The sequence below is a fragment of the Sapajus apella genome, unplaced genomic scaffold (assembly GCF_009761245.1).
Source record: "Sapajus apella isolate SASKATOON/1434 unplaced genomic scaffold, GSC_monkey_1.0 scaffold72, whole genome shotgun sequence".
In the NCBI taxonomy this organism is placed as follows: Eukaryota; Metazoa; Chordata; class Mammalia; order Primates; family Cebidae; genus Sapajus; species Sapajus apella.
The window spans coordinates 5,842,885-5,868,899 of NW_022437012.1; the positions used below are offsets into that span (position 1 = coordinate 5,842,885).

A 26,015-nucleotide genomic window follows, 5' to 3' on the forward strand; every position below is an offset into this window, starting at 1 on the left:
AGGCTGTCATGTTACAGCAGCCTCAGCTGAAACCTGGCCTCAACCTCATGAGAGATCTTGAGCCAGAACTACCCAGCCAAGATGATCCCAAACTCCTGATATATATGAACTGTGACAGACAGTAAATGCTTTTCTAAAAGTCACTAAGTTTTGGGCAATTTATTAAGCAGCAATATACAATTAATACTGCTTTTGTGATGTGTGTGTGTTTGATTAGTAGGTAAGTTATATATAAACTAACAATTTAACAATTACTTATTTTTTTAAAAGATCCAGCCCAGTGTTAATAAAAATGTAAACATAATAGGTCATACATTGCCTACCAGCTTTTCAACACCTAAAAGATTTTTTAAAAAAAGCAGAAATAAGTTTTTTAATATGTAACTTGAGACTTAAAATGTGATATACCTGGACTCTACCTCACACAATACACAAAAATTAACTCAAAATGGATCAACAAACTAAAGAAAAGAACTGAAACTACTAAACTTTTCTTGACTTTAGCAATGGATTTTTAGATATGATAAAAAATCAATACAATATAGAAAAGAAAGATCAGAATTCAACAAAATTTTGAAAAATTGTGAATCAAAGGGTATCATCAAGAAAGTGAAACATAAACTCACTGAGAAGAAATATTTCAAAAATATGTATCTGCTACAACTCTACTATCTAGAATATATAAAGAACTCTTAAAATCAACAAAAAAGACAAAAATTAAAATGTTTTTTCAGAATAAACCGTATAGAATAAAATGTTCTGTAATTTTGGCTGAATCTACTATACAGAGTTTGTTTTTTTCTTTTTGAATTGTCAACTAATAGGCTAGCAAGTCTGAATTGACTGCTATCCCTCAAAGACTTAATGCTGCCTCCTTGAGGTTCTATGTTGTCTGCCTACCTGGAATGTTTATCTATTTATTTTTATCTGTCTGCTCTTCAAAGCCCAGAATATGATTCTTCTCTGAAATGATTATCTTGAGTAAATATTTTCTTTATTCTTTGATATTACCACTTATATTATACATAATATGATGTTGTATGCTGTGGATATAAATGTTTGTACCATATCACCTCTTCCTGGTTATAAATTTCTTAAATGAGATAATTCAATCTATATGAGCATACCCACAAATGCACCCTGTTAATATACAGCCCAGGTGCAGCCATGTGCACCTGGGACATAATTAACAAATAAAATGAATAAATACATGAAATGATAGAAAATGGTGAAACAAACTTTCTAAAATGTATTTAAATGCTAGCATTCTTTCACTTCCAGTTATTTTGTCATAAAGTATCTTTATTTTTCCTTGATAAGAACAAAAGACTCTAAGATTATGAAGCTTGGTCCATAGGCATATGTTTGTATTGTTAATTATACTTTTATAAGTTTGTGCCATATTTTGTCTGATACTCAAAGTTAACCTAGTTTTATACTCTTTATTCCACATTTTAAAAACATAAACCTAAATTACAAAAAGTTATTATTTAAAAATAAGATGAAAAAGCAATTTGAGTTTCTGGGTTAGAGAACGGTTATTAGTGATGCTAACCAGGGGTGATCTGGCATGATCTAACACAGTTTTACTTTTCATAGACATTTAATCAGCTTCCCTGAAAGCAAATAGTAAAAATTGTTCTTCTAGACAAACATTGACTGACTTGGACAATAATACAAAAGTTCTTAAACTAATATCACTAGTCTATTTAATAATTGATCACTTTTTACTATTTTAACTATTATCATTCACTATTCTTTATAAACTGTATCAGATTTGCATAAAACTATAAATGTGGAAACACATACCAAAATCTTCTCACCTCTTTCCAGTAACTTGTTTGAAGCATAAGATTTCAATTATCTTGCATAATCCATACACATAATAAAATAAATTGAATATGAATTAAAAAACAAAAACAAAAAACGACTTTTGCAGCCTGGCATGGTGGCTCATGGCTGTAAGGCCAAGGTTGGTCGATCACCTAAGGTCGGGAGTTCAAGACCAGCCTGACCAACATGGCGAAACCTCATCTCTAGTAAAAATACAAAGTTAGATGGATGTGGTGATGCGTGCCTGTAATCCCAGCTACTCGGGAGGCTGAGGCAGGAGAATCACTTGAACCCGGGAGGTGGAGGTTGCAGTGAGCTGAGATTATGCATTGCACTCCAGCCTGGGCAAGAAGAGTGAAACTCTGTCTCAAAAAAAAACAAAAACAGAAAAACAAAGCACTTTTGCCTTATTTTAGGATTTTCAAAAAATTACAGATTTTATAAGTTAAAGTATTTTATTTTAACATAATTATTTTCACATGCTATTGTAATAAGTAATACTGAGAGATCACATAATTCTTCACCCAGTTTTCCTCACTGGTGCTATTTTACAAAATTATAGCTCAAGAAAACAACCAGGATATTGGCATTTATATAATCAAAATAGAGAGAACTTCCATCTCCACAAAGATCCTGTTGTTCCATAAAATTTTTAAAAAGCTACTCCCATTTCCCTCCTTTTCTCCTGGAAACTACTAGTCTCTTCTCCATTTCTTTAATTTTAATTTTATCATTTTGAGAATGTTATGTAGATGAAATCAGACAAACAATCATATTTTGGAACTGTTTTTTTTTTTTTTTTCACTTGGCGTAATTTTGAACTTGTTCCATAAAATTAAAAAAGCTGCTCTCATTTTCCTTCTTTTCTCCTAGAAACTACTAATCTCTTCTCCATTTCTTTAATTTTGTCATTTTGAGACTCTTATGTAGATGAAATCATAAAAACAGTCATATTTTGGGACTTTCTTTTTCACCTGGCATAATTCTGAAGATTTATTCAGGTTGCTGTCTATATCAAAAGCCCATTCCTTTTTATTGCTGAAAATTTATTTCAAGATATGAATATACCACAGTTTGTCTAGCCATTCACCCTTTGAAGAACATCTGGACTGTCTCAGTTTTTGACTATTATAAACATAAAGCTGTGGCAAATATTCTCATACAGGTTTTTGTGTGAATGTTATTTTTTATTTATCTGGAATAAATGCCCTGAAGCACTTGCCTAGGGAAATTTAATTGTTGGGTCAGATGGTGGTATATGCTTAGTTTTTAGGGAAACTATAAAAATATCTTCCTAAGTAGCTATACCATTATACATTCCAACAGCAATATATGAAAGATCTCATTCCTCTGCATGCTTGCCACCATTTGGAACTGTCACTTTAAAAAAAAAAAAAAAAAAAAAAAAAAGACAACCATTCTGATAAATTTGTAGTGATATTCTATTGTAGTTTCAATTTGCGTTTACTTGGCTAAAAATGTTAAAATATTATCATGTACTTATTTGCCATCTGTAAATCTTCAGTGAAATGTTTCTTCATGTCTGGGCCTATTTTCTGATTACATAGTTGTGTTTTTGCTATAGTTTTTAACTGTTCAGTTTAAAGAATTCTTTATATTTGATTGTTGGTCCTTTGTCAAACATGGGAATTTCAAATATTTTCTTCTAGACTGTAACTTGTATTTTTAGCCCCAAAACAGGGTCTATCATAGAGCAATAATTTATCCTGCTATGAAATGTGTTTTTGGTATGCATTTTTAGAAATCTTGGCTGGGCATGATGGCTCTCGCCTGTAATCCCAGCACTTTGAGAGGCCGTGGTGGGCAGATCATGAGGTCAGGAGTTCAAGACCAGTCAGATCAACGTAGTAAAACTCTGTCTCTACTAAAACCACAAAAAATGGGCCACGCATGGCGGCGGGCACCTGTAATCCCAGCTACTTGGGAGACTGAGGTAGGAGAATTGCTTGAACCCAGGAGGCAGAGGTTGCAGCGAGCTGAGGTCACGCCATTGCACTCCAGCCTAAGTGACAGTGCTAGACTCTGTTTCAGAAACAAACAAAAAAATAAACAAACACTCTTGCCCTAGCCTTAAACCCCAAAGATGTTTTTCTAAAAGTTTTATTGATTTACACTTTACATTTAAAAGCATGATCCATTCTGAGTTTGTATAAGGTGTGTGACTTAAGCCAATATGATGCTTTTGTTTTTTGTAGGCTTTTTGTTTTTATTTTTTGCCTATGGATATCTCATTGTTCTGGCACTAGTCATTGAAAAGGCTGTCCTGCATTAAATTGTTTGTGCACCTTTGCCAAGAATCTATTAGGCATACTTGTGAGGGCCTATTTCTGGGTTCTCTCTTCTCTTCCTTTGACCTATGTGTCCTACTGCCAGATTCAGTCTTCATTACAATAACTCCCCAAACCTGATTTTTTAAGGTTCATGATCAGTTTAATATATCAGACATTTCAAGCTTAAATTACTTAGATAAACAATGTTATGTTAAAAACTTTCTAGTATAATATTTTTGTTTATAAAATTCAAGTATTTTTCTTACTATAACATATGATTTACAAAATCCAAATGAATAAAGATAACCCAAAGCAAAATATAAGGAAACATGCCAATATCTACAATATGAAAAGATGCCTTTGACTAAAATCCCCATCTTTTACAGCATAAATTACTTACTTTTAGTCAAAAAATATAATGTAAAAAATACAGCACATGTATATTCCAAAAGACTAAAACCATCAAATAGCAGTTATTTAGAACTGTGAAATTCCATGTGTTCAAAAGGCTTTAAAAGCATTATCTGAGACTTCCTGCCTCAAGTCTATAAATTTTTATTGTTCGTCTTGAAGCTCATAAACTTCCTTGAATGATTTCCAATCATTTATACTTTACAGATACTAATCTGCTGACTTGCCTTTCCAACATTTACTTTACTTTTTAACTGTGCAAATGATATCTAAGTACAAAATACTCAACAACTATACATATAGCTCTAATTGTGTTTTAGGGCTCACATGGAATAAGGAAACATTAATTTCAATTGGAACGTTTTATTTGTTCAGAATTAATTTATTGGCTTTCCTCATTTGCAAAATTTTCTGTAACCCCAAACTGACATTCAAATACCGCTAAAGAATCCATTGACCACAATCTGAATCAATTTTTTCAGCAGCTTCCTTCCCAATATACACATTTGAAGCTCAAGACACAGCGACTAGAAAAGTCTCTGATCTGTATGCACATGAAACTCTCAAGTATATAGTAAGGCTTATCCTGAAACTTTCACAAGCCCGCATTTGTTGGATTTGCTAAACTCTGCCACATTCTCCCTTGCCAAGAGATGGACTTGGGTCAGCACAGGCACATGGCCCAATTATTTGATAGCCAGCTATGAAAGACATTTGGACATTATCTTCAAACATCTTTCATGCAAAGTAGTCATTACTGTACTCCTGTAGTTACTGGATATGCCAGATTTTGCTTAGGTGAGTTATAGCTGAGCAAAATTATGAATTGTCACCTCAATGCATCACAAAGAAAACTATTCTCAAAGATCATTCCTTTACCTGTTTGACGTCATATGCCAGAAGGACATATTTTAAATCTGGTGAAACTGAATGTCTTGATGCTTTGAAGGTTACCTAGACAAAGAAAAAAAACAAACAAACAGTTATCTTTAAAAGCTTTTTAACATGAATTTGGAGTATAAATGTAAAAAAAAAAAAATTCTCATAGCACTACAAAATGGCATTCACATATCTTTTATATTGTATATATATTTGCATGTATGTATGTATGAGTATCAGATGAATATAAAAGCTCAAACAGGACATATTAGACATTTCAGTAAGACAGCATTTGCTAATATATTTTTCTATATGTTAGCTCTTAAAGAATGCTAAAATTTTTGTTACTTAAAAAATTCAAAGGCCCACTGAAATTCCTACGTAACCAAAATGCTTTTATATTTGCATGCTAGATTAATGAAAAGGAAAAGAAGTATTGACATTCTGTTTGTAATAATTGTCCGTCACTATTTTTGTATTCTTAGTGGTTGAATGTTTATATTTAAAGAAGATACTAACATTCAAGACAGACTCTTTTTAAAGGAAATACCCAGGGTGAAACAGATTAAAACACAAATACGTAACATTGCATTTTATGTCAAACAAAAACTATTGCACTGTGCTTGACTAATCTTGAGCCTATAATAGAAAAATTGAACAAATTTGATGATAGAGGAATTTAAACTACACAATGAAACATAAATACAATCAATGTAGAGAAAATATTTCATTTGAAATAGAGATATTTGTTTAATTCATATCTAAAGAAAGGGCAAGCACATTGAGTTGATGTATCAAAAATCTCCAAAATATAAACAAAAAACCACAAAATGAATTATATAAAATGTTAAGCAAAATAGATACTTTGCATGGTATTTGCGGAGAAATACATGCATAAACATTTGTTTATACTACCTTATGGTAGTATAGTTTTCATAAGACAGCTCTCTATAAAGTTCCAAAAAGTGTGAAGCCAGAGTTTCTTTGTTTTGTTTTGTTTGTTTGTTTTACATAGGGACTTCAAAACACAATGGATAGGATAAGAAACTCAGACTATTTTGGCTTTTGTTGTCAATGCTTTTGGTGTTTTGGTCATGAAGTCCTTGCCTACACCTATGTCCTGAATGGTTTTGCCTAGATTTTCTTCTAGGGTTTTTATGGTGTTAGGTCTTATGTTTAAGCCTTTAATCCATCTGGTGTTAATTTTAGTGTAAGGTGTCAGGAAGAGGTCCAGTCTCTGATTTCTGCACGTGGCTAGCCAGCTTTCCCAACACCATTTATTGAACAGGGAATCCTTTCCCCATTGCTTGTTTTTGTCTGGTTTGTCAAAGATCAGATGGTTGTAGATATGTTGTGTTGCCTCCGAGACCTCTGTTCTGTTGCATTGGTCTATATCTCTGTTTTGGTACCAGTACCATGCTGTTTTGATTACTGTAGCCTTGTAGTATAGTTTGAAGTCTGGTAGTATGATGCAATAGAGACAATTTGATTTCCTCCTTTCCTATTTGAATGCCCTTTATTTCTTTTTCTTGCCTGATTGCTATGGCTAGAACTTCTAGTACTATATTGAGTAGGAGTGGTGAGAGAGGGCATCCTTGTCTAGTGCCACATTTCAAGGGGAATGCTTCCAGTTTTTGTCCATTCAGTATGATATTGGCTGTTGGTTTGTCATAAATAGCTTTATTATTTTGAGATACGTTCTGTCAGTACCTAGCTGATTGAGGGTTTTTAGCATAAAGGACTGTTGAATTTTGTCAAAGGCCTTCTCTGCATCAATTGAGATAATCATGTGGTTTTTGTCTTTGGTTCTGTTTATGTGGTGAATTATGTTTATAGACTTGCGTATGTTGAACCAGCCTTGCATCCCCGGGATGAAGCCTACTTGATCATCATGGATAAGCTTTTTGATGTGCTGTTGCAAAAACACCAAAAGAATTGACAACAAAAGCCAAAATAGACAAATGGAACCTAATCAAACTCCACAGCTTCTGCACGAGAAAAGAAACAGTCATTAGAGTGAATTGGCAACCAACAGAATGGGAAAAAACTTTTGCAGTTTACTCATCTGACAATGGGCTGATATTGAGAATTTACAAAGAACTAAAACAGATTTACAAGAAAAAAAACTAAGAATCCCATTCAAAAGTGGGAAAAGGATATAAACAGACACTTTACAAAAGAAGACATACATGAGGCCAACAAACATATGAAAAAATGCTCATCATCACTCGTCATCAGAGAAATGCAAATCAAAAGTACATTGAGATACCACATCACGCCAGTTAGAATGGCGATCATTAAAAAATCTGGAGACGACAGATGCTGGAGAGGATGTGGAGAAATAGGAACACTTTTGCACTGTTGGTGTGAGTGTAAATTAGTTCAACCGTTGTGGAAGACAGTGTGGCGATTCCTCAAGGACCTAGACATAGAAATTCCATTTGACCCAGCAATCCCATTACTGGGTATATATCCAAAGGATTATAAATCGTCCTACTGTAAGGACACGTGCACACGAATGTTCATTGCAGCACTGTTTACAATAGCAAAGAGCTGGAACCAACCCAAATGCCCATCGACGATAGACTGGATAGGGAAAATGTGGCACATATACACCATGGAATATTATGCAGCCATCAAAAACGATGAGTTTGTGCCCTTTGTAGGGACATGGATGAACCTGGAAACCATCATTCTCAGCAAACTGATAGAAGAGCAGATCAAACACCGCATGTTCTCACTCATAGGCGGGTGTTGAACAATGAGAACACATGGACACAGGGAGGGGAGGACTATGCACTGGGGTCAGTTGGGGGGAAATAGGGGAGGGACACTGGGGGGTAGGCAGTAGGGGAGAGATAGCAAGGGGAGAGATGCCAGATATAGGTGATGGGGAGGAAGGCAGCAAATCACACTGCCACGTGTGTACCTATGCAACAATATTGCCTGTTCTTCACATGTACCCCAAAACCTAAAATGCAATAAAATAAATAAATGGGGGAAAAAAAAGAAACTCAGACTAATCAGTATTTGGAAAGTTTGGGTGGTATAATAAAAGATATAGTTGGTCTTTGTCTCTGATTCTCAGCACAGAGCTCCAAAAACGCTTGAAATTTCCTGAGTGAAGAAATGTCTTTTGTTATTCATAGCAAATTTCTTTCCAAGTTATCCAATTTCTGCAACATCAGTCGACTCTTTGTGAGGGGAGGGGTTAGCTTACAGTCTCAGTATTAAGCTGGTCATCAGATTACATCAAGCATGTGATTGCAAGTTTAGAAATTTCAGCCCTACTCTAAGACCTAAGTAGGAGAAGAGCTGGAGATTTGAGTTCAAGCCACTGGCCAGTGGTCCAGTAACTCATGCCTAAATAATGAAACCTTGTTAAGAAATTCTGAATGATGAGGGTTGAGGGAACTTCCTGGTTGGTAAACATGGATGCACTGGTAGGGTGATGTACACCAGTTCCAAAGAGGAAGAGGCTTCTGTGCTGGAGACCCCTTCAGATAACACCCTGTACATTTCTTCATCTAGCTGTTCATTTGTACCCTTTACAATAAACTGCTACTCATAAGTATAGCTCTTGTCTGAGCTCTCTGAGTCACTCTGAGAAATTCTCTAGCCTGAAAAGGGGTAATGAGAACCCTCACATTTGTAACGAGGTTGGACATAATTCAGTACCATTGGGACCAGTACCTGGCAGCTGGTATCTGAGGTGAGGACAGATCAGGGGAATTGAGCTACTTAACTGTGGGATCCAAGCTAATTCCTGGTAGTCTCAGAATTGAACTTAATTGTAGAGCACTCAGTTGGCATCAGAGTATTCTTGGAATGACCTAGCTTGTTAATTCCTGAGCCAGATATGTAAGAGAATGGAATGGTCAGGGAGACATCATCATATGGCAATGATAAGATTTGGGGATTGACACCTATCTTGTACAATCTACATATAAGGCATTTTAGAAGAAGATGAGAGTGTTCACTGGCAATAATTCATGTCAAGAATTTTGTTTTTCATTGTTTAAAAATTCCATTTAAATAACCATGAAAATAACAACATTAGCAGCTACGATTGATTAGTCATCTATCATGTGATCAGTAAATTGCTAGGAACTTTGCAGTTATCAACAATCTTAAATAGGCTTCAGGGCAGTAAGTACTGTAATACAGCCTCATTCTTTGTCACATTACTTTATTGTATATTGAAATTTGATAGAAATTAACCTATGGGGAATTTAGGGTAACACTGAAAACACAAAGGCATCTCTCCCAACATTATAGTATCAGAAGGTGTATTGTTCTTATTTTATTTTATTTTTTTTGAAACAGAGTTTTCACTCTTGTTGCCTAGGCTGGAGTGCAATGGCACACTCATGGCTCATGGCAATCTCCGCCTTCTGGGTTCAAGCAATTCTCCTGCCTCAGTTTCCTGAGTAGCTAGGATTATTGACATGCACCACCATGCACAGCTAATTGTATATTTTTAGTAGAGACGGGGTTTCTCCATGTTGGCCAGGCTGGTCTTGAACTCCTGACCTCAGGTGATCCACTTGCCTCGGCCTCCCAAAATGTTGGGATTATAGGTATAAGCCACCGCACCCAGCCTGAGGTGTATTGTTCTTAAAGAAATGTTTAAAATAACAGTATCAAATGGTATGCTGTTATGTAGAAGTTGGTAAGGCAATGTCATCATGCTTGTCCTACAGGGATTAGAAAATTCCAATATTGCAGTTGTTACACCTTTCTCAAGGTCAGAGAGAGGCATACATAACAAGACAATCCAGGAGGGCCTCTTTTCATAAGCCTTGCATTATCTCACTAGCAAAAAGGTTTTGTTTTGTTTTTTGTTTTTTATAGAGCTTCTCTGTCTAAAATCTGAATTAATTTAAAGGAAATCACACCTCCCTTGTCCTCAACCACCCTCATGTGATGTTCCTTACACAAATTAACTTCACGCTTTCACAGGTGCGTCTGTGCCTCCGGTAACATTTTAGTATCTTTTACATTTCCTACAATTATCTAGTCTGGCACTTTATTAATTATCACTCTACTGCCTCAAGCTTATGCAGCACACACACTGGGAAACTTTCCAAATATCTTTTCAGGGGCCCAAGCTGCTGAACCTTCTCTGAAATTAAAGAGTTGTGGGCAGGTCACTGGTGTGACAGAGAAACTTACTGATGATACACGAATAAGAAACACACCTTGGCAGCTTAGCCAAGAGCCCAGGAGATGTTGGAAATCTTAGGTCACTCCCTCTTGGTTTATGCCCTTAATGTTATCATTTGTTGCATTTGGGGGATTAATTCTTTCTAGCAGCCACAGGAGACACCTTGGTCAACACTGATTCTAACTGTAGACATTAATAGTTCTGGTTGAATTTCAACTTGATATGGCTTCAAATTTTGGTTTAGGAAAGTTAATTACTGCCAATAATGCTATTACAGTACTTACATATTTAACAACTTAATTACCATTGAAATGAAAGGATGCAGAAATCATTTCCATGTGTTCATTGCCATTACTCAGCAATGATGCCTGCCTATGCAGTTTTTGACATTCAACAAAGGGTATATAAATGCATGAATCCTGCCATTTATGTACATTCTGTTGAAGGCAGGCAAGGTATCATAAAGAGTACAGCAAATACGCATGTGATTAACTAGATGAATTAAGCAAGAAAGACAAGGCACTTGATCAAGTAGAGAAAAAAATACACAATGCATGCTTTCAGGCAGCTTAAGAATATTTTGTGGTACTTCTTTTGTATGTATCATTCCATTCCAGCAAATCTTATGTGTTGAACAGGCACTGTACAACAAGCACCATGGGAAAGGAAACACTGAAAGTGCTACAGAGTTAGGAAACCAAACTCACTGGGAAGTTTTCCACTCCATATTGATCAGGATAACCAAGTGCCATGAACCTCTTTAGTCAATGTTAGAGCAAGTGTCCAAAACATGAATGCTTTAAACCAAGCGTATGCAGAGTAAGAATGAAGCTATCTGAGTAAGAAACTAAGATAGATGGAGTAGTCAGACTGCCTGTTTAAAAGAGCTCAGTATCTCCACAGCTCCAGATACATACTGCCTTGTCGAAAAATACACAGTGTTTTTAGTTTTCAATTGTTTTTCAAAAAAAGTTAGAAATCAACATTTACCTTATGATCTCATAATTTTAAAATTATAATTCAATCCTTTTAAATATACTTGGCAGCCAAATACTGTCTGGAGCCTATAAGCTTGGCAATTTTTGGTACAGTAATAATTGCTATAAGGATGGGTGAGGAGAAAGGAGACAATGCTATGAGGTTTAAAAAGCAGAATTGTCTCCTTTACATATATTTGGTGGATTTGGTGGTAATATACACGAAAATTTATCTTTTAGTGTTTTTGAGTTAAATGCAATTACAGCCTACAATATGAGCATAACCTTCAAAAAATGCACAAGTGGCTTATAGACAATTACTGGGAAGTTGAGGGATGATTCCATCGATTACTGCTATTACATATAAAGCATGTATTCTGCCAACATGAATATGCCAGAGCTTGTCACTGTTTCCACAAGTGGTAAAACTGAAAGTGAAGAAAGCAGCAAAATCAGGTTTGAATTTAGACCTATTACCTTGGCAATTGGGTGGAAAACTAGTTAGATTTGACGACGTTTTGATTTCATGAGAGCTTGGTAAGAGGCTAATGACAATCCAAGAAAGCAATCTTAGAAAGTTAAGGAAGAAGCCGAGGCAAAGAGTGAAAGGGACGCATTCAGGGAGGTTGTGAATAAAATACAAAAATATATATATTAAGGATTAGATTTGAAGATGGAGAAGGAAGAAATTATACAGAATAACTCCAGGCTTTCAAGTGTTTATCATTGGGTGAACGTTGCTTTTGCAACATTCTCACTTTGGAAAAAAAAACAGGCATATTTTGAGGAAAGTTTTAGACATTCAAATTTTATATACATTATTGTTATAGCTCCTGTAGGAGATCTGATAGGAAGTGCACAGGATTTGTGGATAAAAGTCTGGAGTTAAAGACAGATGCCAGAAAGCCTCATCTTTAATCATTTACATGGAGTACTAAATGAAAGCTTATGTTCAACGTAAATTCATCCCCTCTAAAGAAAAGGAACAAGTTCCCCAAATGACATGTTCTATCTGGATGGGCCAGTAATCATGCAGTTATGGGCACTGCGTACCACCGCTTGTATTCTTTAAATGTACATGTTTTCTTTCTCTTGTACCTTTGTTCAACTTCCTCTACTTGCTATATTACCTTCACCTTTCCCTTTTCCTTATTCAAATTGTGTGTTCCCTGAAATATTATTCTAATCCTCCTCCTTTAAGCCTTCCCTGTCCTTCTTAGCTCAAGTGATTCATCTGACCTCACGTGTATATAACTACATGTGCAGTTCATCTAACAATTGATCACTGCTTCGTGATTGCACTTCTAGGTTGTTTGGAACTGCAATTTACATCTTTTATTGCCACAATAATGTCCCTAGTAAGAGGCTCCATTACAATGATTCACTTTTGTCAGAAACATTATAACTAGAGGTAGAAATGAGATAATGATGGTATTCCAAGATGACAGATATTAAAGATCATAGCTAGAAATCATTAAACACAAACTTAAATGTCAGAAGTGCCAGAATATATAAAATATTCATTTGTATGACTTGAGGCTGAGAAAGAACCGAGCAAAGGGAGAATGAGAGATGCAGTTAAAATTAACACATACTCATAACAAGGGCTTGGTTGCCTTAACATTGAGAAATGGCAGAATAGTAGGAACTGTGCAGTAGGGATGTACATTGTTCTAGACCTTGGAGTAAGCTGGTAATAAAAATATCTAAAGACATCTCTATTTACAAAATAAAATATCATGGTCCAGGAGCTTTGGCTGAATAATTCTAAGAGTGTAGATGGGTATATTTTTAACAGACGGTGAATGATGGAGACAAAAATGTAAGTCTTCTTGGATCCTATGGTATTTTCCCTACTCCCTCAACCTCCAGCCAAACAAGCTCCCTGAACATACACACACATATCCTTTATGATTAACTTATTTAGAGTATAACTTCCCCCAGTACTCGATCTCATTATTTGTTAACTGATACCCAACAAAAACATTTCGAAAAACCATCTCTTCTTTTAGAAAAATATTAATTTTGAAACACGTAATTAAGTACATATTATGAATATGCCTCTTTCATAGTGCAGTCTATAAAAATGACCAAATTACCTAGTTTGAGCATGGGGAAGGTTTTCAGAAAGCCAGTTGACCATAAATGGAGGAAAAGAGGGAGAAAAGTTATTGTATAGTTGAAAAGAAGGAAAAGAAAATCAAGAGGAGCTGGAAAGAAAGCAGCAGTTCATAGTATGATCCAAAAGACAAGCTCTCTCTCACTGTCTGGCTTCAAGAACAGAGAAGAAGCAAATAGGTTTTTATCATTTAGCTGTAAACAAAGTCTTGATTCTTCTCTGTAGCTATAACTGGGTATATATGCAGGAAATGTTAAAATCAATTTTTTTTACTGTGTATTTTTTCATGTTCTCTTTTCTTAGCTAACCAATTAATTATGATAGTGCTTAAATTATATCTGTTTCCTGACACCTGCAATATCCATATTTTGTAAACATAATAGATGGTCTCTCTCTACATATATTTTCTTATTATCATGAATTTTGTTGATACTGGAGTATTCAATAAAACAATCCAAAGTAGAAAATGCCATAAGTAGGTAATTTTTATGACTATTTAATCAATACCTCCTAATCCATATACACTGACACACATGTATTTTTATTGCTTAATAAATGTAAACAGCCAAAATAACATCCTATTCATTTATATCACAGGCCATACACTAAAACATTTAAAAAGTAATTTTTATTTTTCACCGAGAGTGGAAAGTAATGGTTACTGAAATCTATTAATAACTTAAAAAGATAGGGCAGAAAAGGTGACTTTGAGAAGAATGCCAATATTTCTCCACCCAAGATTTTAATAAATTGGAAAAGCTATGGGCTGATGAAAAAAAAAAGGAATATTAAAACTTACATATTTATGCAAATTATTTATTTGAAGTTCAGTTTGTGCTAGTCTAATGATTCTTCACATTGTCTTAGTGCTTTATAACCATCATATATCAAGTATATTTTTGTCTTAAATGGTGCCATTACTTTCAAGCACAGCTACATTAAAGAATATAGCATATAAAAGCTAAGGAAATCCTAAAAATTTGACATTAGAATTTCAGGATGAGTTTTCCTCACCATGGCCTTCTATAATGTGTGTAATATGATACTTATAAAATAAGTAAGTAGGCTGGAGCTGTCCAACAGAAATATACTTAAATTCATTCTTATTGTGATATCCCATCAGGCACATTTAACTGAGGATAATTTTATAAACATAAATAATATAGTTATTTAAAAATATAATATGCACATTTTAAGTATCTCAGTAATGATTTTATTTCTGGTGTAAGAAAAATGATGGGTTCCAAAAGCTTTGCAATTTCCATATTTATAAAAAGAGGGAAACTGGCCAGGTGCAGTGGCTCAAACCTGTAATCCCAGCACTTTGGGAGGCCGAAGCGGGTGGATCACGAGGTCAAGAGATTGAGACCATCCTGGCCAACATGGTGAAACCCTGCCTCTACTAAAAATACAAAAATTAGCTGGGCGTGGTGGCATGCTCCTGTAGTCCCAGCTACTCGGGAGGCTGAGGCAGTAGAATTGCTTGAACCCGGGAAGTGGAGGTTGCAGTGAGCTGAGATTGTGCCACTGCACTCCAGCCTGGTGCCTGGTGACAGAGTGTGACTCTGTCTAAAAAAAAAAAAAAAAAGGAAACTATAATGTCCAATATTGATTTAAGTAAAAAAAAATTTTTTACCATGGTTGAATTATTTTTTTAATTTTTTTTATGAGATAGAAACAAACAAACAAAAATAGTGCAAAGACTAAATCTTCTTGAGAGCTGATAGTTCAAAGGCTCATTTAAAGTTTATATAACATCATTAATTTAGCATTATAATTAAAATTCCAAGAACAAGAGAAAACATAGGTTAACAAATAAAAAGATATTTACTTGTGCCAGATTTCATATATTCTTATATATTCCTCAATGATATCATATCTCAATGATATCATATTTGATATTGCTATAGTTTGGATGTTTGACTCCGTCAAACCTCATATTGAAATTTGATCCTGAATGTTGGAGGTGGAGTCTAATGATAGGTGTTTAGGTCATGGGAGAGGAGTCCTCATGAATGTCTTGGTGCTATTTTTATTACAGTGAGTTTCTGCTCTATTAGTTCTCATGAAAGCTGGTTGTTAAAAATGAACCTGGCACCTCCTCTCTCTTTTCTTGCTTCCTTTCTCACCATGTTATCTTTGCACATGCAGACTGCCTGCCCTTCACCTTCAACCATGAATAAAGCCACTTGAAGTCCTCACCAGCAACAGATGCCAGTGCCATGCTTTTTGCACAGTCTGCAGAACCATGAGCCAAATAAACATCTTCTATGTATATTACTCAGCCTCAGATATTCCTTTATAGCAACATAAAATAAACTAGTAGATAAGACAGATACCTAATTTAGTGGATAAGACAGACAGGAATTAATAGATAAGAGAAATATCAACTTTATCCTTATCTTTTTCTCTCTTAAATTGGATTAATTACAGCTTTTGTCTCTTCACATATTGTTATTCATGATAGATTTGACAATTAAAATTTTCCAGTTAAATTTAAATATAAGATAAACCATAGATATATTGTAATAAATGTAAAAGATGGCGTATCATATAACCATGAGAATGACATAAAAAATAGAGTATCTTATAGTTATAAAAATAACTCTGCTACAGGTTAAACGAAAATATGCATGAATCAGTAATAAAATGCTGAGTCCTAAAGGGAAATATAAGATCATGGACTGCCTGATCCCTCTTTCAAAAGTTTAAGACCAACTAAAATTAAATTACACATCATATAGGCAAACATACATATGCATCAAAGCAAACTGAGTTAGACATTCACCAGAAACCCAAAGATATGAAAATAATTTACATAGTGAATTAGTTTAAAGGTTGAGTTTTCATTTATTCAACTTGCACTTTAATTCTCCAAGGTTGAAAGTCATGTTTTATATAGATCATTTTATCAGAAACATCCATTAATAGCTCTTAAGCACAGCTGAGGAGACCAGTGGTTGTTCTCAACTGTGACTGAATAAACGTCCCTGTTCTTGTTTCCTGATACTGTATACACATGCCATTGCTTCCTTATGGTATATACCTAGGAAGGAATTTTTAGGTTCTAGGGCATGTGTATGTTATACATCACACAATAATGACAAATTTTACCCAAAGTAAAATCATAAATGACATTCCTGCTACCTATGAGTTAGAGGCTCTGTTATTCCACAGTCTTTCCAATATATGATAACATCAAGATTAAGCTTTGCTGATAGGATACATGAAAAATACTATATTATTGTTGATAAATACTCCTGGTTATAAATTATGTATGAATTATGTCAAGCATCTTTTAATTTTTTATCAACAATAATTTTTAAAAGTCCATTTATATTTTGTGTTCATTTTCAGTTGATTTGGAATAGTTTTTGCATATTAATTACATTAACGTTTTCTAAATTAACTGATACTTTTCATTGTCTTTATAATTTAAAACTTAGCATATTGGTATGCTAAAATATCTCTGTCCTCTAATTTTAACATGAGGTAATAATACATACAGGATCCAAGCCACAAAAAATATAAGGACAAAAATAACAAGGCTTGGGTTTTCAGCTTAGAATATGAATATGAATATTTCTTGAATATGTTAACAGGTGTAACTATACCTCATGTTTGGGACTCATAATAATGGATTGATTTGCTGTTTCCTGATCATTTGTCAGTATTCTTTTGATAAGCAGAGATATCATAAATGATCGTTCCATGCCAAGGCAAATAACAAAAAAAAGGAAAATAATAATTTCAGATTGATATCCCTGGTAGCACTTTCTGGTTAGCTGGGGAAAGAAAGAAGACCTATAAAATAAAGTCAAATTTAGTAACAAGGACAATAAGAAACAATCAAGCGTTGCCTCCGGATTCAATGTCTTGAGCCAAATCTCAAATTCTGACGTAAGAACAAGGTTCTCTTTTATTGTCTTCCAAGAACAGCTGCAAACACTGCTGATCTCGACTGTGCTTAGGATCTGAGCAGACCTTTACTAGTTGAGTTGTCATGTACTAAACTTGTGTTTTTATGACCCAAAACCAAAAGTCTTTTCTTTTATTGTCCACTTTCTCAGAAATGTTCAATAATATTCTCAATTTTTTTGTGAAGTGTGTAGAATGCTAAGATAAATAACTTTTCTGCATGTTTTTAGATGTCCAAATAGAGGTTGAATCAAGCCTGGAAAAGATGTTCAGTGTGCATGTTCATTTTTTCATTATTAATTTTATTTCCTTTTAAAAACTGAAGGAAAATGTACGGATAAGATTTCCAATTCTTATGGGATACATGATTCCTCCACTTTTTATTAAACAGGTGTTTATAACTACATGGGTTAATTATACATATTTACAACTATTCCCATTGTACTCTCTTCCTTTTCATTCATTCACGTCTTCTTTCAGACCAGTTAAAAACAGATAAAAGTTTATTAAGAGATTTGAAACACAGAACATCCTTTCACTGGACTTTACAAATATTAATGAATGCATAATTCCAGTAAGATTAAGGCTAAGCAAAAAGTATTTCTAAAAAAAGTTCCTGCTATGAGTGTCATTTGCAAAGTCCCTATATGAAAGGCTTAAGCACAGGAATTTAAGCACCAAAAAAGTATATCAAAAGATGATTCTCAACCTTGCTCATAATTAAATAATTGCAAATCAACATAAGGATTAAATTCTATTTTTTATCACCCAAATCAAAAATAATTAAAATGTTCAACAATACCCAACAACAGGAAGAGTGGATTAACAGACAGTAACATGTACTATTGGTGGCTTTGATTAAGGAAATTTGATACTATCTAATAAATTTCAGTGACCTGTGTTTGACTCACCAATACACTGGTATATATTTAGCCTACATATATATTTGAAATATGCCTGCTTTGCTGTTTGTTTATGTTTGTTTTGGAGAAGTAATGTGATAGAAAAATATTTAAACAAGTGATAGTACATCATGTAAGAACATTTTATGGTGAAATTACATTTTTCATTTTCAAAAAGTTCATATAAAAAGATCTTCAAGATACATTATTAAGTAGATAAAAAATGTAGACCATATATACTGTTGAAATTAAATAGACACATATATACACACAAATACATACATATAAATGTATATATTGTAGAATATTATATTGCTTAGGTATAGATCCATGAAGACATATACAAACATATCTCTGAAGGAGATTTTTGACAGGTACAAATGTTTACATGGCTGCATTCAAAAATGAATACTGAGTGACGAAAAGGGGAAGCTTCTTATTGCATATACATCTGTGACAGTTCCGTTTAACAGAACTTTCTGTGATGATGAAAATGTTTTATGTCTATGCTGTCCAATGTAGTAGCTGTTGGTTTCATTTTGCTGTTGAACACTTGTAATGTGGCTAGTGTGACTGAAAGATGGAATTTTTAATCTTATATGATTTTAATTAATTAAAAAATAAATTTAATTACCACATGTATCTAATGAATCTCATATCAGATAGATAGCATAAATATGTATATTTTACAATACATGTTTTCATTATCTTATTTTACAAAATGTCACTGGAAGACATTGAGAGTAATATTTGTGTTTATAACTAGACCATGTTCTATTAAATTTATAATTTAAAGTTACTATTTTAAGAGACACATATAAATAATGTATAGAGTGAGATATAGCCAATATTTAAAAAGAAGGAAAACCATAAAGACTACAGACAGAGAAGAAAAGGAAAAATGTATGGAAAGAAATTTTTAAAAATGACTCAAAACTTCTCAATGTGATAAAATGTAATATATATACTCAAAAAGTTCAAAAAATTCCAAGTTTCTACTGAAAAAATTTCTGCTCAAAAATATCCTTAAACAGATACCTCATAGTCAAATTGACAAAACTTAGACCAAAAGAAAGAAACCCTCACCATCACATACTAGAAACTCTTAATTATAATAACAGCTGACTTCTCATAAGAAACTATGGAAGCCAGAAAAGAGTTAGGTTGACATCTTCAAAGAATTAAAAGAAAAAACTTGTCAACAATTCTATATTGAGCTAAACTTTTTCTCATAAAGGAAGAATTAATTGTTATTTCTAAATAAACAAAATCTATGAGCATTTGTTACTATTAGCCCTGCTCTAAGGAAACACTAAAGGAAGTCCTTCAGGCTGAAATAAAATGACAATAAATAGTAACATGAAAGCACATAAAGAAATAAAATGACCTAAAAGTATCTACACAGTTATTATGAAAGGCAGCATAAACACATGTGCTGGTAACTCCCTTCTTATCCTTCTTGTTTTAGAACACAGCTGCATAAAAACAATAATTATAAAACTGTATTGATTGGGTTATAATATATAAAGATATAACTTGTATGACAATTATAGTACAAAGGGGTGAAAAACATGAAGTTGGAAGAATTTTGTATACCATTGAAATTAAGTTAGTATTTTATCTGCACAACATTATTCTAAATTAGGATGCCAGTTGTAAATTACAAGGCAATGGCTAAATAAAGTACAAAAAATATAGTAAAAAGAAACAATAAAAATATAAAAGATATAGCAGAAAATATCAAACGAAAAAGGAGTGAGGAATCCAAGAATGGAGGAATAAAAATGACATAATATATGCACAAAACAAATATTATTAAATACATGGTCAATATAAGTTGCATAAAATGAAAATAAACACGTGAATTAAAATGTAGAGGTTGATAGAGTAATTTTTTTCAATGATCTAATTATAGGATGTATACAAAGGATATATTCTAAATTCAACACACTAATAAGTTTAAAATGAAAAGGTGAAAAAGGTATACCATGAAAGTGGTAAACAAAACAAGGATAGAGTGGCTTCACTAACATTAAACAAAATACATTCTAAGGCAAAAACTCTCACTAGAGACAAAGAGAAAAATTATGCAATAGTAAAAGAACTATTCTATCCAAAAAATAAAACAATTATAAATATGTATGCAAATAACAGAGCTCAAAAATACAAGAAACAAAAATTTACAGAATTGAAAGAGAAAATAAACAATTTAATAATAAATAGTTAGAGACTTCAAAACCTTGGTTTCAGCAATGGATAGAACCAGTAGGCAGAATAACAATAATAAAATGGAAGACAAATAACATTATAAAGCAAAAAGGTCTTACAGAGGGAAAATGCTAGCAGAAAGTACATACATACTTCTGAGATTCACAAGAAATAATCTCTAGGTGAGATCATATGTTAGGCCATAAAACAAGTCTTAAAGAATGGAAAGTATTGAAATTATAATAAAATATGTTATTTGACCAAATAAAATTATATTAAAAATCAACGATGGAAGGTAATTTGGGAAATTCACAAGTATATAATACTAAACAACAGTTACCTAAATAACCAATTAATCAAGAAAGGCATAACAAAGAAATAATTAAAAAATGCTTCAAGAAGAATGAAAATGATAACACGTAATACCAAAATTTATGATATATAGCTAAAACAGAACTTACAGGGAAATTACTAGCTGTAAAAACCTATATTAGGAACAAAAGAGAAACAGCAAAAAAGTAAAGAGGAAAAAAGAAAGAAAAAGAAAGAAGGAAAGAAGAAAGCAAGAGAAAGAAAGAAAGGCAAGAAAGCAGAAAGAAAGGAAGAAGAAAGAAAGAAAAGAAAGAAAGAAGGAAAGAAAGAAAGAAAGAAAAGAAAAGAAAAGAAGGAAGGAAGGAAGGAGGGAGGGAAGGAAGGAAGGAAAGAAAGAAAAAGAAGAAAGAAAGAAAACAAAGAAAGAAGAAAGAAAGAAAGGAAGGAAAGAAGAAGGAAGGAAGGAAGGAAGCAAGGAAGGAAAAGAAAAGAAAAAAAGAAATAAAAAAGACAGAGGCCGAGTACATTGGCTCATACCTGTAATCCTCCCTTGGGAGGCCTAGGTGAAAGGATTGCTTGAGGTAAAGCACTCAAAACCAGCATGGGCAACATAGTGAGACACCATCTATACAAAAAATTAAAAATTTAGCCACATGTGGTAACACTTGCCTGTAGTCCCAGCTACTCAGGAGGCTGAGGTGGGAGGATTGCTTAAGCCTAGGCGACTGGGGCTACAGTGAGCCATGCTCATACCACTGCACTCCAGCCTGGGTGACTGAGTGAGACCTTGAAAAAGGAAAGAAAGAAAAAGAAAAGAAAGGCAGGCAGGAAGGAAGGGAAATGGGGCAGGAGGGAGGGAGGGAGGGAGGGAGAAAGGAAAAGAGGGAGGAAGCCTTATGTGGTGGTTCACATCTGCAACTCCAATGATTTGTGAGACAAAGACAGGAGGGTCACTTGAACCCAGAAGGTCAAAATCAGCCTAGGAAACATAGTGAGACTATAGTTCTCCAAAATTTTTTTTTCAAAATTAGCTGGGAATGGTGGCACACACCTATAGTTCTAGCTACTCAGAAGGCTGAAGTGGGAGGATCACTTGAGCCTGGGAGGTTGAGGCTGTAGTGTGATATGATTGTGCCACTACATTCCAGACTGGGTGACAGAATAAGACTCTGTCAAAAAACAACAACAACAAAAAAAAAAAAAAAAAAAAAAGAAAAAGAAAAAGAAAAAAGAAAGAAAAAGAAGAAGAAGAAGAAGAAATAAAAAAGGAAGAAGAAAGAAGAAAAGAAGTATTTCAAATTAATAGCTTAAACCTCTATCTAAAATAAGTAGAAAAAAAGAAAACTAAATACAAGCAAGCAGAAGGATTAGAGTGGAAATAAGTGACATCTAGGGCAGAAAAACAATGGAGAAAAGGATTAAAGCTAAAAATTTTTTCCTTGAAAAGAAAAATAAAATTGGTAAGCCTCTAGATAGATGGATGAAAAAAAATAAAAATATTCAAATTAATAAAACTAGGCATGAAAAGAGAGGCATCAGTACCAACCCTACAGAAATGAACATATCATGACAGGATACTATGAAATTGTTTATCAACAAACTCAGTTATTTAGATCAAAACAAGATGGTCTTAGAAAGACATAAAAATGAGAAGAAATATATATTTGGAATAGGCTTGTAGGATTGATGAAATAAATTTAAAATTTACTATGAAAAAAAAAAGCCTAGGCCATAATGGTATCATTGGTGAGTTCCATAAAACATTAAAAAAAAACAAATCTTTCACAGACTTTTCAAAACAATAAAAGGAGGAAACAATCTGCTACTTATTCTATTAGGCTAGTATTATCTTGATATCAAAACCAAACAAAGACATAACTAGAAAAAGGAAAAAAGCTATAGACTGATACCCCTTATGAATATAAACAGCCTGGACTACTAAACAAATTCAGCAATGTGGCAGGATAAGCAATCAATACACAAAAATCATTACATTTCTATACACTAGCTGCAAACAATTTAAAGATGAAATGGAGTAAACAATTCCATGTATAATTGCCACAAAAGTAATGAAATACCTAGGAACAAATTTAGCAATAAAAGTGTAAGATTTTTAGATGCAAAAATATAACACATTTAAAAACATTTAAAAAGATCTTAATAAATTAAAAGACACTGTATGACTATAGATCAGAACCTTGTTAAGGTAGCAGTATTTTTCAAATTGATCTACATAGGCAATATAATCACTATTGAAAATCTCAGCATCCTTTTACTTTGTGAATTTTACAAGTTAATCTTAAAATTTATATGGAAATGCAAGGGACACAGAAATCCAATTTTGGAAAAGAAGAACAAAGTTAAAGGGCTTACACATCTTGACTACAAGTCTCACTACACAGCTACAGTAGTCAAGGCTGAACTACTGGCCTAAGGATAAACATATAGATCAATAGAATAGAGAGTCCTGAGAGAAGACCATATATGTGGACTTTCTTCCTCACATCATACTAAAAAATCCATTCAAAATGAATCACAGAACTAAACATAGGAATAAAAAGCTATTACCTTCTCAAATATACGAAAAGAAGTTAGTCTAAATTAACAATGTATATAAAACTAAAGAAAAAATAGATTTGATTGTCAACATTTAAATCTTGTGCACTCAAAGACACCAACCAGAAAATGAAAGACAACATACCTGGAAGAAAACATTTGAAAATTATGTATCTGACAAAGAACTTGATTTTTAACATATGGAAAACTCTTACAATTTAGCAATAAAAAGAAAAGAGCTCAATGAAAAAGTGGGCAAAAAATTTGAACAGAAATCTCCAACAAAGATAAACGAATGACCAATAAGCACATGAAAAGATCCTCAATATCATCAATAAATTAAGAGAATACAAATAAATGCCATGGGGAGATATTACTTTACACCCAGTAAAATGGCTAAAATCAAATAGGTAAGAAGAACATGTTTTGTAGAGATGTGAAGAAATCAGGCCCTCTTATACCATTGCTAGGAAGGCAAATCCATCTAACCACCTCAGAAGTTCTTCAAACTGCTACCATAGAATTACATATGGCCTTCAACTCTGCTCCTTTTTAAGGAGTGGAGACAATTTTTTTTTTTTTTTTTTTTTTTTACATTTCAATCAAGAAATGTGACACCCTAAACATCGTTTGATAGATTTCCCCACTTAGTTACTAAATATAGCTTAATAGATATTTTTGTCCAACCATACATTCAAACCTTGTTCTCACCCAGAATTCCCCATCTCAATGGTTAACTGGTTAAGTCCCCTTTGGATTAAGTCATACAACCAAAATCTTAAGAATTATCACTGATACATCCTTCTAACCCACATCCCCAACCACTATATTCTTATTCTGTTCTTCTTTTTATTTATTATTATTCAAATCTTTCACTTCTCTGCTGCCATGGCCTAAGTCCATTTGCTTATAATTTCTAGCCTAGGGCATCCAACAATGCCTTTATGTGTCCTCTCCTGAACCACAACTTTCCATTATAATGTGCTCTATCACTTCAACAGGAAGATATTTGTTTCCAAAAGCGAATCTGATTGTTTTTGAAAATTCAGTACCATGATCTGCATGATCTGGCTACTACTTATTTCTCCAACCTTATCTGTTTCCCCCATCCTTGTGCTGTGCCCACTACCCTGGCATTCTTTGTTTCTATTACTTCATGCCTCATGCCTGTCCCACTATGCTCAAGCCATATTCTTGCTTAGTCAACTTATTTCCACACATCTTCATTTCTCTAGGGAAGTTTTCTGTGACTTCTTCGAAACAGATTCAGTCAATGCATTAGAAATTCTGACATGGATATTAAGCAATAAAAGTAAAAGCAATACTTAACTTTCATTCTTACATTCCTAGTATTCACACCTATTCTATGTCATAAATTGTAAATGTTTATGTATATAATTATTTGATTAGTGCATGTCTCTGTTAATACATCATGAGATCCTGAGGTTAGGAGCTCTTCTATTTTCCTTCTATTGCACTTCAGCTGTGATTACAGTAGGTGGGACAGAAAAAGCACATAAAATGTTATGGAGTAATTCCATCAAATAATCATAGACAATATATTTTTTTAGCCCCAAGACATAATGGGTTGCATGCCTATGTTCTATGTATTATAAGTTTGCTAATTTTATTTCAAGATTTTTTTCAACCAGTCTTCTAAAAATTCCTCTATTACACTGTTATATAGAGAAAATATGCATAAACATAAACATATAACATCTAACCATGGAATAGATTCTATTGTCAAAATTGTGGGAAAATATTAAAAACAGAATTACCCATTTAATGAAATTTAAAACCTAGGAGATGATGCTGATCCCTCTATTTCCAACAGACTCAAAGTAATTCACCAACAAAGCCCTACCCATTTTATCTCCAAGCAAATCCTCCATCCACCTACTTTTTACTTGAACTTTTTACAGGGATTAGCACCCCTGTATGTAGTTCAAGCCCTGCATCTTCTCTTATTTGTACCATTGCAATAGCCTTCAGAATGGTCTCTGAGTTTCTACTTCAGTATCCCTAGAAAATGCACTCCATATAATTGACAGAGTGTACTTTTAAAATATGACTTAGATATTGCCACTTTCTTTCTTCAAAGTGCCTATTGCTCGCAAAATAAAACCTTGACCTATAAAACTCAACATAAATCTTACCCCTAGTTATCTCATTGAGTTCATCTTGTACCATTCTCCACATATGTCCACTGCTTATGTATTTGTAATTACTGGTCTTACAACCCATACAATTCTTCAACTGGACCTTGAAACGTTACCTCTGTAGTAAGCCTTTCCTAAGCACCTAATCATTCTCTAGCCTTCATCCTATGTTTTTCAACAAGTACTTAAATACTAGCTGAGATTTTCTTGTATTTTCAAGGGATTGCTCATTTATTCTTAGTCTGACAAACTTGTCGTGCTCACTATTGTATCCCCAGAATCT

The 26,015-nt window shown here is 33.5% G+C and overlaps 1 protein-coding gene across 3 annotated transcripts in view; it reads right to left on the reverse strand.

The window, feature by feature from the left end:
• The window catches only part of DPP10 (dipeptidyl peptidase like 10), a 1,433,428-nt gene that overhangs the window by 309,557 nt on the left and 1,097,856 nt on the right, over positions 1-26,015 (reverse strand). For all 3 annotated transcript variants that reach the window (XM_032250727.1, XM_032250726.1, XM_032250725.1), the window contains exon 5: positions 5,415-5,489. In XM_032250727.1, coding sequence (XP_032106618.1) covers positions 5,415-5,489 — 75 coding nt within the window. The remainder of the gene's footprint in view (positions 1-5,414; positions 5,490-26,015) is intronic.